Source organism: Symphodus melops (genome assembly GCF_947650265.1).
Source record: "Symphodus melops genome assembly, chromosome: 5".
Lineage (NCBI taxonomy): Eukaryota > Metazoa > Chordata > Actinopteri > Labriformes > Labridae > Symphodus > Symphodus melops.
The window spans coordinates 13,772,308-13,787,140 of NC_136695.1; the positions used below are offsets into that span (position 1 = coordinate 13,772,308).

The 14,833-nt window shown below is 36.6% G+C and overlaps 1 protein-coding gene across 3 annotated transcripts in view; it reads left to right on the forward strand.

Moving 5' to 3' along the window:
* LOC306823539 (CUB and sushi domain-containing protein 3-like) overlaps positions 1-14,833 on the forward strand; it is a 218,788-nt gene that overhangs the window by 38,379 nt on the left and 165,576 nt on the right. For all 3 annotated transcript variants that reach the window (XM_079343128.1, XM_079343130.1, XM_079343129.1), the window contains exon 4: positions 9,209-9,403. In XM_079343128.1, coding sequence (XP_079199254.1) covers positions 9,209-9,403 — 195 coding nt within the window. The remainder of the gene's footprint in view (positions 1-9,208; positions 9,404-14,833) is intronic.

Here is a 14,833-nt window from a genome sequence, read left to right on the forward strand (position 1 = left end):
TACTACTAACACATACAGTAACTGAGGAGATACGTAGAAAAGGGAGATAGTCCATGAGTTTATTGATCACGGAAGTTACTCTTATGCTGATCAAAAAAATAAAAAAAATGTATTTTTATATCTTGGTATGTTATAGTTTGTGTGGGAAACACTCTTGTCAGACTGTCACCTCTGCTGTTCAATGCAAAACTGCACAAACGCATGCTTGTATGCGTGTTGAAGAGAGGGACAAAAAGCGAGTCTGCGAACAAATAATCCAGATGAATCGGTCTAATTGTTTCAGTCTCACTTAAAACTTTGGATGTAAAACGGAGTTACAGTGAACGATGACATGAAAATTTGTATCTGATCTGTCATTATATTTAGATATCTTATTATAGAGACATAAAAAGCCCACGTAACCCATGCTCATGGAAAAATAACTCAACAGTCAGGAATTACATTTCTGCAAGAGCGTTCTGACTCTTTTTTCTCGTCACCAGGAATGCTAAAGCTCTGACATGATTGGTCTGTAGCACTTGGATTAGAGGCTTAAAAACAGAACTCAGAAAGCTATCCTAAACCAAAAAAACTTTACCTACATGTTCTGCTTTCAAATGTAAATTGCCGATGAAGACTGACGCATACAAAAAGTAAACAGTGTACTCATCAATAACATATGCAAACCATTGTGGCTGTCTCTGCTCTATACCTTTCTTCCTTTTATGCTGATATGGTGTGCTACATCACACACATGAATATGTATGTGCTGCTCATTCTCAGGATCTCAGAATGTGTGATGCTTGTAGGCTCTCAGAGATGATTGAATCATGACTGCAATTAAGTGGATTTGAATCTGCATGCATACGAAGGACACAGCAAAGGACACGTCCAGATTGAATCTAATTTTTTCTGCTGCCAGTCTTTGTACAAGAATGCTGGCATGCAAACAGGCTCAAATTTAATGTGAATTTTATAAGAGATTAGTGCCTACTTTCTTTAATGATTACCTTTCTGCAACCTTAATAAAGAAAAGGCTCAATGCTGTATTATTAATGAGTACAGAAATATGGAGGCTTTTCTATAACACAGCCAAGCAATGGCCAAGAAAAGAGATAGTCTGCAGTAAAGCAACAAACATGTACTGCTGCGTGAGGAGTAATTCTATCTGCTTGCTCTTTTCCAAAGGTTGTGCATTTGCAACAAAACATTGCCCTGTCTATCTTAAACTCTCCTCGATGCCATTTTGATTTGCCCTTTTTTGAAAAAATATTTGAAAGACAACTGACCTGTAAAACTTAACTTCATCTTTTCTCCTCAAATCATTTCAATGTTCCCTTTGTGGCCGTGTGGATTTCCAATTGATTGGAAAAGTGTGTGTGTGTGTGTGTGTGTGTGTGTGTGTGTGTGCGTGTGCGTGCGTGCATGCAGTATATGTGCATGTGTTGTTTATCAGCTTTGCCCTCTGATCCAACATAGGTTCAGTCAATCTTTCTCTGCCTGCCTGCATGAAAAATCAGCTAAGCAGCTACTCAAGCAGGCAGCCAGGAAAACAGACAGACAGTCCACAGGCGTTTCCTTAGGGGAAGTGTGCTGCTTGTGTGCTTACAAGCACTGCCACTCCGTCAAACTTCCATCTTCTTCAAAGGGTTACAAAGTCATTAGATATACAGGAGAAATAAATAGCTCAGCCCCAGAGAAATCTTGCACCCAACAACCTCATTTACTAGTTCACGTAACTCACTCTTCACCACTATGATGAAGGATAATGCAAGAAAGTCTCACTCTCTACCAAAAAGGGAATTCAACTGTAAGTAAATAGTTTTCAGGGAAGTTTCTCATGTTGACAAAACCTCATTACTGTGTCATTTCCCCCTGAAATTGTACACCTTATAGATTGCATTTGTTTTGGTAAAAATTGCAAATAGATAGCATGTTTTTTTGTTTTGTTTTTTGTTGCCAAAATGTAATACCCCTCTGTGGTATTATGCAATTGATGTTTGAATTTCTCCTGCATCACAATTGATATTTGTTCTGTACCATGAGGGGCCATATGCACAGCGTAACAACACTATATTTTGGAGATTTGGAGACATAAATTTAAAATAATCCATTGGCATTATAGCCATAGTATTTATCCCTATATAAGTTCTATCTATACAAACAAGGCTTGTATAGATTTTCATGAGGCTTTAGACCAGCAGAAACTTTAAGTCTTCAGAAATAGCATTTTTTTTTTCCTGGCTTCAGTTATATTGACTGTTTCTAAAGGTTCCTCTCGACAGAAAACTTTTGTTAGCTCAGGGCAAACAATGGATTGGAAAGAGTTGATATCTTTAGGGCGTTATTGAAAACTTCAAAAGGTAAAACAACACTTGTTATTGTTAAATGCAGGCTTTTATTTCAAGAACTTTACAGTTTAATATTCAGATATACAGCAAGTGCTGTGAGTTTACCCTTGTCGACAATAAGAGCTCTTATTCACTTCAAACTGTTTCAGATATCGACAACATATCCTTTGAAATTATTCAAGAGCCATGTCTGTCTCAGACATTAGTTATGACTTTCCTTACACCCAAGGCCAATGAGTCAGTTCCAGTATAATTACAGCTGCAGTGCATCTATTACTGTTAATTAGTGACCTGCGGTGAGCTTCTCCAAACACTTAGTTGCCCTTATCTTTTGTTTCTATCGTCTTTTTATAGCTCTTTCCTGGAAAACTGCCAGAAAGTAATGCACAGAATGCCTGATAGTTAAAGAAGGGCACTTGTATATCAACAAATCGGACTTGTACCATGCATACTGATTACTCAATAAGTCCATAAGCCCCACTGCACAATCTGCACTACATTTTTTTGCTTTTTTCAGAACTCCTGTGAGGAATTTTGCTTTGATATCTATTTTGGCACCCCCGGTGATCAAAGTAGTACCTGTTGCAGCTTTGCTGATCTTGTCCTGTACATGTTTCAGAAATGTTTTCAATTTTTGTTTCCTTTAACAAATGTTTCACTCATTAAGACGCAATGCACAGGACAAAAAGTCTCCTTCTGCAGCATGCTGTTAATCTCCTGGTTTGACAGTGACCTTCAGGCAGTGGTTTCAGGCATCACAAAATATTAAGAATGATCAGTCTTTGTCCTGATGGTCTTGATTGCTTTTGTACATCATTAAAGGCATCAACATTAATTTCAAGATTTATAACCAGTTAAAACTTCTCACAGGAGCTATAATACGTTTACGCCTTTAACTATAAAATCTAGCATAGAACATATATGCAAACTATTAAAGACACGTCTGTATTTGTTAAAAAGTGTGGCATCATAGTCTAAAGTAATTTATAATTCATCACATTTTTATTTGGATGAGTGTAATGCTCATTGCCCCAGCGACATCTGGCAGCTGAAATTAGAATTGTGTTCAAGGTTCATAGGCTGCTTCTGGTTCTATAACATTCAGGTCCACAACATTCTGAGACCTTGATTTTGCTCAGAGCCACAACAGATCAGTTGAGACAGAATTGAGCTGTATCATGACATGGGTTTTGAAAATGAACAGAATAAAGAATTCAAAGAGGACGTGTTTTATTTTTGAAGTGATTCATTAAAGTAAAGGTCGCAATATATTTCATTTGCATTTTGAACACAGTGAAGACTCTTTCCAGGCCTACATGTTCAACTGTATTGTGTACAATTTTAAGGAGGATGATGATTTTTTTTTTTTACTTTAAGCAATAGATATTTAAAGAAATGGCATGGGGTGAGTTGTCAACTGTTCTGAAATGAGCCAGGGTGTGAACTTCTCCTTCTAGCACTTTGCTCTTCATTCCATTCACACCTTTCAGTTTGCACAATTAAGAGCAACACTGAAGGCGTCACAGGAGACACTCACTACTAATGACTTGTTGGACACAGTTATAAGCTCTTTCCAGCACATTAATTAAACAGTCAAATACTTTATAACAAATATTTCTGATCCCATAAATCTTTACATTGGAGTCATTACCATCTCTAGGCCATACATATTTGATAGTTTCACATATTGTAATACAGAGTTCAATGTCTTCAACTAACACAAAAATCAGTGTGAACAAGTCAAGTTGTTTATAAAGCGCGTTTTAAGTCAGGTATTCAATTCAATTCAATTATTCTCCTTTCTCTCTTGTGTCTTAACGTGTTTCTCCTTATCCAAGCCAAGTTATTGAAGGCTGTTGTTGGCTATTATTAGACCGAGTGAATACTAAAGGATTATATTGCCCACCAATATATAAAGTAATACCACATATAAAACATCTCAAATGATCACAAAATTCACAAAGATGATTGTATTACAGCCAGTGATAGCCCCATGAATTGTGCATCATTTGCTGTCTCTTGATTTAGCAACAATTGCATTTTTGATAAATTGCAAACATGCTGGTAACATGTTGTCCCTGCTGAATTGAACTTTAGCATGTGTCGGACTGAAATGATCCCTGTGGCAAAATATATTTTGTGGTTTCCTTCCAATAAAGCAGCTGCAGTTTAGGGCCAGCACATCCATTATAGAAGCTCTTCAGTTTTCCCCAATCCTCTGAAAATTCCAATAATTTTCTCTTTTACTGTGTAGCAATTAAAGTGTCTGTTGCACTGTAAATTGATTATTATTTTTTGCTCTGAGAATGATTTCTCAGAGCAATGAATGGGTTCATATCCCCCCAAAAGTTCTTCATATCAATTAATTAAAATAAAACTAAAGCAACCAAATAAGGGTTGGATTAAGTGTGCAAAACTGACCAAATTTTACACATTTGGCCAAATCACATTTAACCAATGGGGGGGCTGCTTGTAAAATAAATGTTTTGAACCGTCAAGAACCAGATGGCATCTATTTCTTGAAACTAAATAAAACAATGTAAATAACAATTATAACAAACAAAACTTGATAAAAAAGTCCTTGCCAAAACATTGACAGTAAAAGAAACAACTTGTTGAATCAACGTTTTCATTCATCAAGAACCATGTGGCAATTAAAGCCATCTATTTCTTAAAACTGAATGTGAAACAAAATCAATTTCAATGACAAAAAAAAGGTAAACACAGGGACATCGACGCTTGCATAAGTCGACGTCACAGTCCTGTAAACCAACTTACTTTAGTCTCTGACATTTGTTTAAAGTGAGACCATACGGCGCTTAAAAGAGCAACGAATTAAAGTTTCAATGGTAGTTTCAGAGGATTTCAGTTTAATTTTGTATACTGGCAGCGAAAGTCATACAATTTCGATGTAGATATGCCTCTAAGTGTAGATCAGCCCACATACCTTTGAAAGTTCATTCCTGACAAATAAAGTAAAGTTTGTGATGCATAGACATGGACCTATATAACCCTATTTTCCTTCAGACACTTTTGGCACGGCTCTCTGCCTATAAGTCATCCAAGAAATGCTTGGCAGTCCGCTTCAGCTGCCGAGCCTACTGTGCGCTGATCAAGTTTTATTTGATTGGCTGAAGACTTTAAAGAGCCAAGAAAAAGTAGAGTTTGTCCTCTGGTATTCTCAAGTGAACATCACCATCTTTAAAGTCTACATAAACACTGTTGTTAGAATGCCTGAACGAACTCAATGTTTTTTTCATCTCGCTATGAAGGGTTTTTGATATATGAAAATTGCCTTTGATGTGCTGAGTCACACTTTGTTGAACTGATATACATTTAAATTGTAATCAAATATATTTAAATTTCACATGCTCGAATAGATGCAGCTGCTATATCCTGTTTTTTTTTTTACTTGATATACTGAGTGCAGCCTGCTGTAAAAAGCTCAATTTGATAACACTAAATGCGACAAATATCGCAAGTCAATGGACACTGGATTATTTATTCCCTGTAAGGTAAATTATATCGATATTACTCAAGGCTTATTTAATTTTTGTTCCTTACTGTCCTGAATCATTATTGCACATTTTGTGTCTCTCTTAGAATGTGTTTATGACATGCTTTATTTATGACTGGTGACCTTGTCAGTTAACCTCATACAGCTTACAGTCTGCATAAATATCACTTTCCATACTGAAAATGCAAATAGAAACATTGAAATGTAACTCTAAGGAGACTGGTTTGGTTCTCGTCAACTTTGACCTCTACACTGGGCAGATGTCAAATCTTTATTCTGCAATCTTGCACAGGTCACGTATCATTAGTACCTCAGTCTCTAGGATGCGGCTGTCAGTTTTTTTCCAGTTTGCACTGTTTTGACAAAAAAAACAAAAAAACAACTCAATAGGATAGTAAAGCAGACATTTATTTTGTCACTTAATTCAGAGATAATATTGGAAGAAGGTGTTGCAGCTTAAAAAAAGGAAAGCTCTAGAATAAACCTTTTATACATCATTTTGTAGGGGCTTGGTCTAAATATATCTCATATTAAAATGTGAGAATGCAAAGCCTCAGCTCGAAACTGTACAGGTGCTATTTTGTTATCAGTCCCAGTAAAAAGGTGATTTAAAGCAACTGTGTCTGGAGACAGTTATTGCATAGTGTTTGATTCTCTTAGTCTTTATTGTTCGAGTTTCTATACGCTTCAAAAGCTTGAGAGTGTCTGGCGTGTATGCTGTCACCCCTAAACCTGTATTATGCAACACTTCAATAGGATTAAAATGGTAATCACACATGTTCTGACGACATCATGCTTTATTCCCGTTGCAGTCTGTTGCTATTTAATTTTGATCATAAACATCAACAGCTGGCAATTGAAGCTGAGAACTGATATTGCATTCATTAGAGATCATGCATTAGGGATGTGCTGTATGTGAGCATCTGCAGTGTAAAGTGGATTAATAATTGGATTTCAAAAATGATTCCTGGAAATTAACATAAAATAACACGATTTCTCGTCAGTCTATCACTGAAGGCAGGATGTGAAATATTCTTCTCCTTAATTCTTTCTTTCTTTCCGTCCATCCATTTATTCATGGATCCATCACACACAGTTTAGAGAAGTGTAAAGATGGCTCTTGGTGTCCAGGCTCGCCAGTTGGAATAATTAGCCATAAACAGATGGCACAATCAAAAAAAAGTAATTTGACTTGACTGCATGATCAGTCACAAGCTTTAGGACGGAAGTTTTGTATTCCTTTCAACATGACAACTGTAGAACTGCTCAAACTAATGGACTTTTACTTAACAAATTCAGTTGTTCAGTGTTCTTTATCATAAAAGTGGAGCTGCATGTGTCTGAAAAAAAAAACACTCTATATGACAAAGTTTAGTTTTTAAGAGCAGAAATATTTCACTGAAATGATCTTTTCCTGACAGATTTAGCATATAAAATGTAAAACGACTGTATGTGAATAAATCTTGTGAATGGATAATGAACCTGGTTCCAACTCAAAGTGCACTTTGTTTGAAGTGTAGCTCTAATGTAAAGCAAAATCACTTTGTTATGTAATAATCTTATTTTAAATTCAGGTCTCAAGTGTGATTCTGATTTACGTAATCAGTGATGACATTATTAACACAGTCACAAATGAATGTGCACTCTAGTGAAGAGACAGAAGCATCATTATAACTTATAACTAATTTCTTTTGCTGATGCAAACATTTTTCAAGGTCATACATCTCATGGAAGGTTAAACTAATCACACGCTCAAGCTGAGTTGTTGTCATTTAAGTGCTGTACTGTGACCAAAGCATATTAAGTTGCTATTAGTTGAATGCTATTTCGACGTACTGCACTCCCCCAGCCCTGGATATAAAGAGACAGAGAAAAAGGGGGAAAGAAGAGAGAAAGCGCCACACACTGTAAGCAAAACAATAAAGTGGTCGAGGTATTTTTGAGCAGGAGGAAAACTTGGGAAACTGGCTCTCCCCCAGCAGTCAATATTTTCCCCTCTGCTGACATGTTAGCTTGTGTGTGTCTGATATAGGACCGGCAGGTCACCAGCCACAACGGCACAAGGAAAGTCTTTGTCTCGACTATAAAGATGTTGAACTCAAGTCAGATTCAATCCTTCCTGCAAACTGCGAGGGTGGAGGAAAAGCTTACATGTAATATATTTTCAGACTGGAGGACAGGAGTTTACTTTAGATGTTTAGTTATATCACAAATTATACCAGATTACACATCACAAGGTACAGTACGTCGTAAACTGTATCTTAACAGTTTATTCTATACGGTTGGAGTGTTTATTTATTGGTATTTCATTTATAATGAAGATAGTTTTCAATCTGCCATCGTGGTTGTTACATGTAGTGTTGTCATTAACATGTTTATAGACTGGTACAAAAAGTGAAATAGGTCTGATTAGTTATTGTGGTCACTGCCACACACTGTACAGCTCCATTTTGATTTTATGAATGATATGTGTTATCCATAGTCACGCTTAAAACCCGCCTCAGGTCCAGCTCTCAGCTGGTCACTAGGTTGGCTTAAAGTTAGGATGAGAAAGCATGTCCAGCATGGCGTCTGCTGCTGATGAGCCTCTGGAGCGCCGTGCCCAAGCAGATGGGCGACATCACTCAGGCTTCATTCATGAATATTTACAGTCTGTGGTCAAATGTAACAAATTGAGAGAGCTCTTTTACAAAACACAATACTTGTAAACACAATACTTTCTAGCTTTTGGTTTTTCGACTTTAAAAATTGCCCTTCAAAAAAACAAAGTCAAGCACTGATAATGTTCTTTTTGTTTTTTATTATTTTTCATCTTTGAATTATAGTATTAATAAAGGCGTCCTTTCAGGGGCGTGCCGAAAGATAATTATACTCTGCAGAAGTAGCTTTTTCCTGACATCTTTTTATTCTACCTGTCAGTTTCTTCCCCTGTGCAATGTGCTAATATACTTCCTCCATTACCTATTACCACTTTGAGCTTTGGATTTATGTTCTGTAGTGAACCCATAACTCAAAGATATGAGTGGAACAGCATTCCCTGGGCAAAAGGTTTTTTTTTATTTTTTTTATTTTACCATATTAATATCAGCTCTTCAGAAATACAGTAACTATCCTGTGAATAGTAATGTCATCACATTCAGTCTTGTGCTTACAGTGTGAACATACTCTTAACCCAAGGTCAACATCAGAGACACTAAATAAAATAGCCATCTTTTAGTGGTCCAAATACTCGATATTAGCTTTTCAGAATAGCAATAGACGTACAGTATTTAATAACCCCAATGGAATATTTGGCATATTTTATTACATTGTAATGCTTAATATTCTTTTAAAAGGTGTTCTTTCTCTTTTTCTTTTTCAGAGTTGAAAAGTAGCTCGTGTGGAAACCCAGGGATTCCATCAAAGGGCATATTGAATGGAACTCAGTTCAACGTAGGAGACAAGATCCGTTACAGGTGCATCACGGGCTATGTCCTGGATGGTCATTCCCTCCTCACCTGTGTGACCAATGCAGCCAGTGTGTCCGTTTGGGACTTCCCTGTTCCTATCTGCAGAGGTATGGATGGGTTTTTTTAACAAGACTTTATTTAATTTCTCATTCAAGCACTAATGTGATGACTGCTTCTTTCAGTGCTTTTTCCCAGCTCTGTCATATGACTGACAGGAATGATTTAATCTACACATTTTTGGTTCCCTTGAGACATTTAGAATAAGCAGGCGGCTTGTTTCGCTTGGCCTTTTTCTTCAAGTTAATTGCTTTTTAATGATTGACAGAGAATTTGATGGCTTTGTGATTTGATGACTTTTTAGACGTATTTAAGGTTAATTTCTAATCTGATTTGTGAGTGTGATTTTAGTCATGTTACAGAACTTTTATGCAGCCTGTGTGGCTCAAAAGGTTAATTAAATATGTATACTAATAGAGCAGGTAGCTTAAATACTTTGGACCCACAAACAGGAGTGATATATCTAACAGATTTGCATCACTAATAGGACTTTTTTTAGTTTTTAATTGACCATAACATTTTGGCACAAAAGTCTTTAAAATGCTTTTGTTTAATTCAGTGAGCTGTTTACTGCTTCACTGTGGTCTTGCCAACTTTCTTTTTAGACAGAGAGAAACAGGAGCTACAAACCAAGCAAAGGAAGGTGCGCAAATCCAGAAAAAATGTCCGGCAGTATAGAAATAGATATTTTATTATTATGTTAAATGCACAGTATGTGAAATACGCTGTCAGGGGGCATCTCAATCAAAACAGTAACAAAGATGACATCGAGTCTTGAGGGGAATCATGAAATGTTTCTCTCTGCTTCGAAAAATGTTAGAACTTTTTTTTTTAGTTAATTAACAATAGTTATGTGTGATAAACCTTTTCATTTTGTTTTATTATAGAGATGTGGGGTTGTGTTAATTCAGTATGTCAGGAAAAACGCAACAACAAGTTCTGGATAGGTTTCTTTCATGTGTTTAGAAATGACAGTATGTTCTAACCACTGTTGACAAGATTTACCTCGTCGTGTATTCAACATTAACCAAAACTAAAAGAGGAAAATAGAAGAAAATATGTATGATTTTCACATGAATAATGATTTATATGAAATAAATGACAACACAACACCTGGTTTGATTTGCCTAACATGGGTGATTTTTAAAAATCTACAGTAGATTCCCAATTCTGCAGTAAGAGTTATTCTTCCTGGGCTTCATTCAAAGAAAAACAAGATCAGTCCAATATGAATTAATACACATTATTCATGAAATGTAAAGTGTCATTGTTGTTGTCATCACCTCGTGTATGCAAGTAAGGGACCACTGACTGACTAATTTCTGCACCGGCTGGGACATAGTAACAAGGATTGATACTTTTATTCCACACTTGAGACCTGTGTCCTCTACTACTGCATAGCCTCACAACAGAAGAGCTTTGAGAGTCTTTGATCCTCTCTGCTTTCCCATCCAGATCATTTACAGTCTATGATCCTCTATGATCTAGAGGCTTGTTAAAAACAGCGGGGATCAATTGTTGGACACCTGTTTTCTTTCGCCTTGCTCTGGTGATCGACTCCTCCAAGCGCTGCCTGCTTATATTCATTAAAATGTTCAACGTGTTTGAACTTCACTGCCAACCCAAACTGTTCCCCACAACTGTTAAGAAAAGAAGCAGAAAGGTCTTGTAGCTCCGACTTGTCATGTTGCTGCTGTATCTAACTCTTCTTTGTGTTTTATTGTTTCTACTTCTTATTTTTTGTTCGTTCTTTAAAAAACATGTCCATCCTTATATGCACTGTGCGCATGATAGAGTTTATACAGTTTATACAGACTTACATCTTGAAGTTACTGACTCTTTTGTACATTCTTATATTTTCCTCTTATTTAATTTTGCACTTTGATTTTCTTCTGCTATCCTGCTTTGCTGCTGTAACACTATACAGTTCTCAGTTTGCGAGGTGAATATAGGATTATTTTAATGGCGGTTAGCACAGTTACGAGCAGATTACCGCCACCTGGACTGGGGTGTGAGTGCTGCTCTGTGTAATTGCCTTCATCTCCACAGGGACATATTTGTCACGTGTGACTGCATGTAGTGAACTGTGATGCCTGCACCGTAATGGTTCGGGATGAACACAAACAATGTTAAAGTCCGAGAGTACAGCCAAGATCAGTTCATTGGCTGGAGATAGTTTAAGTCTACAAAACTTGAGGTGTTCAAGATTTCATCCGCTGACATTTGGTGTATTCGTAATGGTTTTTTGCTTTGGAGTGTTTTTTGAAAAGAAGGTGTGTTTCCTGCAACTTGAACTCCTTAAAATGATACAAATACGTAATCGAAGAAGGATGAAAGGCATAATGAAGGTGGCTCAGTGACAACAGCTGGATGATTGAATGACTAATGCTCTACATACCATGCTGTTTATCCCTTGCTGCGCGAAGATGAAACCTGTCTTTACTGATGCAAATAATCCACCCCAGTTCTCGTGTAGAATGACACTGTGCTAGTGAGAGTGTGATCTCTTTCTTTGTGATTATTTGAGCACAGCAGGGACATAAACAAAACACAGTATAGCATGTAATTTCAGAGAAGTTGTGCAGGGTCTTTACAGAGGACTCATTTTCTCACTCAGTGTGAACATTGGGCACTTTTATTTTTCTATTCAAAATATGTAAGGCTGTCCAGACACTGCAGTACACAGACCATTTTGCTGTCAACTATAATGATTTAAAGCTTTATCACTGGAAGCAGTGTAATATAGGAGAGTTACATTAATGAATATGATATACTTGTTTCAGTCACTGGTTTCTGGACACTTTCTTTGCATTTGTTGAACGAGAGCTCTCAGGGGAAGGGATATAGACTTTAATATATTCCAGGAACAACAACCTTTCCCCTTGCTTTTCCTATATGTCAGCCTCCCTCTACTCCAAACCATCATACTGCAGTCTCATTCCAAGGCCTTGATAGTGATTTTTGTTATTTTTAGAAAAAGCCACCACTTCAGAGTATACCACAAGGACATATAAACTAACATTAGGCACAAGGAAAAGGATTGAAAGCCATTCCACTCTTCAGATCATTTACTTCCTATTTCACAGAATACTTTTGTGTTTTCTTATTGCTGTTAACTTAAATAGTGTATCTCACTTCCAGAACTCATCTAACTGAGTTTACTGAGTCAAGAGTCTTGCATGAAGGTCATTATGAAGTAAGTCTATGTGATTTTATTTTTAATGTATTATTTAGAGCATTGAGCTAACACTTTTCTGCTTTGGGAATAACTGTGTCTCAACGCAATGTAGTCATCTTGACTAATTGCGGATTTTGCAAATATCAATATCAAAAAATTCTTGATTCTTGATCTTTTTTAATTCTAAATGTTCTTTGTAATGAAGGTCATTTATCTGCATGCATCATAGACGACATACGTTTTTGAGCAGGCATTATTGTTACATATAAACACATTTTTTTGCAGAACAAAAACCTGCTATCACCTACTTCTTTAGCGTTAAGCTGAATCCAAGAAAGAAAATGTCCTTGAAACAACCTTTCCAACCCTTTGATACTTGAATAGTTCAATTTTCAGTGTTTCCTATCATTTTTAAAATATTCGATTTGTTATTTGGAAGATTTTTGATTTTTGTCTAAACTTTGATACCAAAACAGATTTTGTTCACTTGTAAACTTACAAATTTTAAGACACACATGAGCAAAGCTTGCAGCTCTCATAGTGAAAACGTGTTTTTTTCAACCACAGTGATTTTTTTTTCTGTTTAACCCCTGTCTCTGATCTGGATGGATTATTATTTGCTGATCTGCACTGACAGAAAAAGTCTGTTTTTGCTGTTAAGACAATATAGAGGCTAAACAGCAGGCTGGGGATGTACTTTGAAGCGACACCATGGGTTTCTTTTGGTTGTTTTCTCAAACCCTGACAAAGGACATCACGGCAACCTGTTAAGTCAATCCGAATTTTTTTAAGTGTATTCACATAGAATACACTAAAGTTAGCTTCTTGTATCGTATCACAATCATCAGAGAGTTTACTTTCAGCAGATGGCCATATTTTCTGAAGTAAGTGCAAGCTATGATATTACAAAAATATGAAGAAGTTTAACACAAAATCCAGACTAAAATCACAGAGCTGCAGAACCAATTGTTGGCATCTTATACTTTTCCTAAGCAGTTGAGATGTTAATAAAGGATCATGGCGATCTACCCCTGTAAGAAATGACCATACTGAAATCCCAAGCAAGAACTTTTAGCACCACCCCCTTTAGTTTAGTTTATTAGTATTTGTGGACAATCCCCTTTCACAATAAAATGACCAGCTTTAGCCTTTGAGGCTAATTTCCAGCTGTAGTCCCCAGCCAGTTGTAAATCAGCAACCTAAGGTGCATAATTAAAAAGATTAAATTAAAATACAATAAATTACATTACATTTATGATAACAGAAGGCTGTTTTTTACAGCTATGAAATCAGACTTTGACACTTTCTCCGTACTGTGGTTGAGATCACTGAAGGAAAGATGGCCATACATCCTTAAGTTGCCTGATTTTTACCTGAGGGAAGCTTAGTCCCTGTCCTTCACTTGTTGCCTCCTCTGTACCATCAACAGAAACATTTGTTGTGCCGCACCCCAAAGTAACATGACATCATTGCAAGCACATCATTTTAACAAGCAGGGGAGAATCTAGGTCTTTTGGACTGGTTACAGAGGTGGCATGAGGTTTGTATGCATGCAAAGAATCATCCATTAATAATACTGCCCCCACAAATTCTGTCTAGTTCTGAACACAAAATATCTAAAATAGGTTATGGTATATGTTTTACTCAATCAAGTAAAACAACAGGGGCAACGTTAAGATCTTAAATCTTAATAGGAAGATTTATTTCTAAAGGGACAATTTTAAGAACATGTTCCACATCTACATGCAAAGACAGCTACTGTTAGCCTTTTGCAACACATTCCTGAACAGTTGGTTAAAAAACTTCAGTACCGCCACTGACCAGGCAAATAGCCAATCATAGTTATGGTTTTGGGTTGGTACCAGGGGTGGCCAATCAGATTTCAAGGCCACCCTGGCCACTCTCTAGTTTTCATCCATGTAAACAAGTCTGGGTAAATTCAATGGATCCGGACTTTAAACTTTAAAGCAGCATTTGCATTTTTTAAAACAACGTACTATTTTATTGCTTGAACCCTGTTTAGAGCTACTGTATACCCTGTGCATGTTTCAATAACAGAGGCTACTATACAACTTTTCTAAGCATGTAAAATAATTCAGTCATTGATTAATTATGATCTGTCAGACTGATTGTCGTAGCAGCTCTTGTAGTTATTATTCCTATTAGTAAAGAATTCATGTCTTCAGTCACCACTCTTCATGCCTTATATGTTCACAATTCAGACATAGAGAGGGAAAGATAGACTCTAAAAACTCTCAAATGCACCCCCCTCAACCTTCACTTACAACTCAAGCACGCCTTT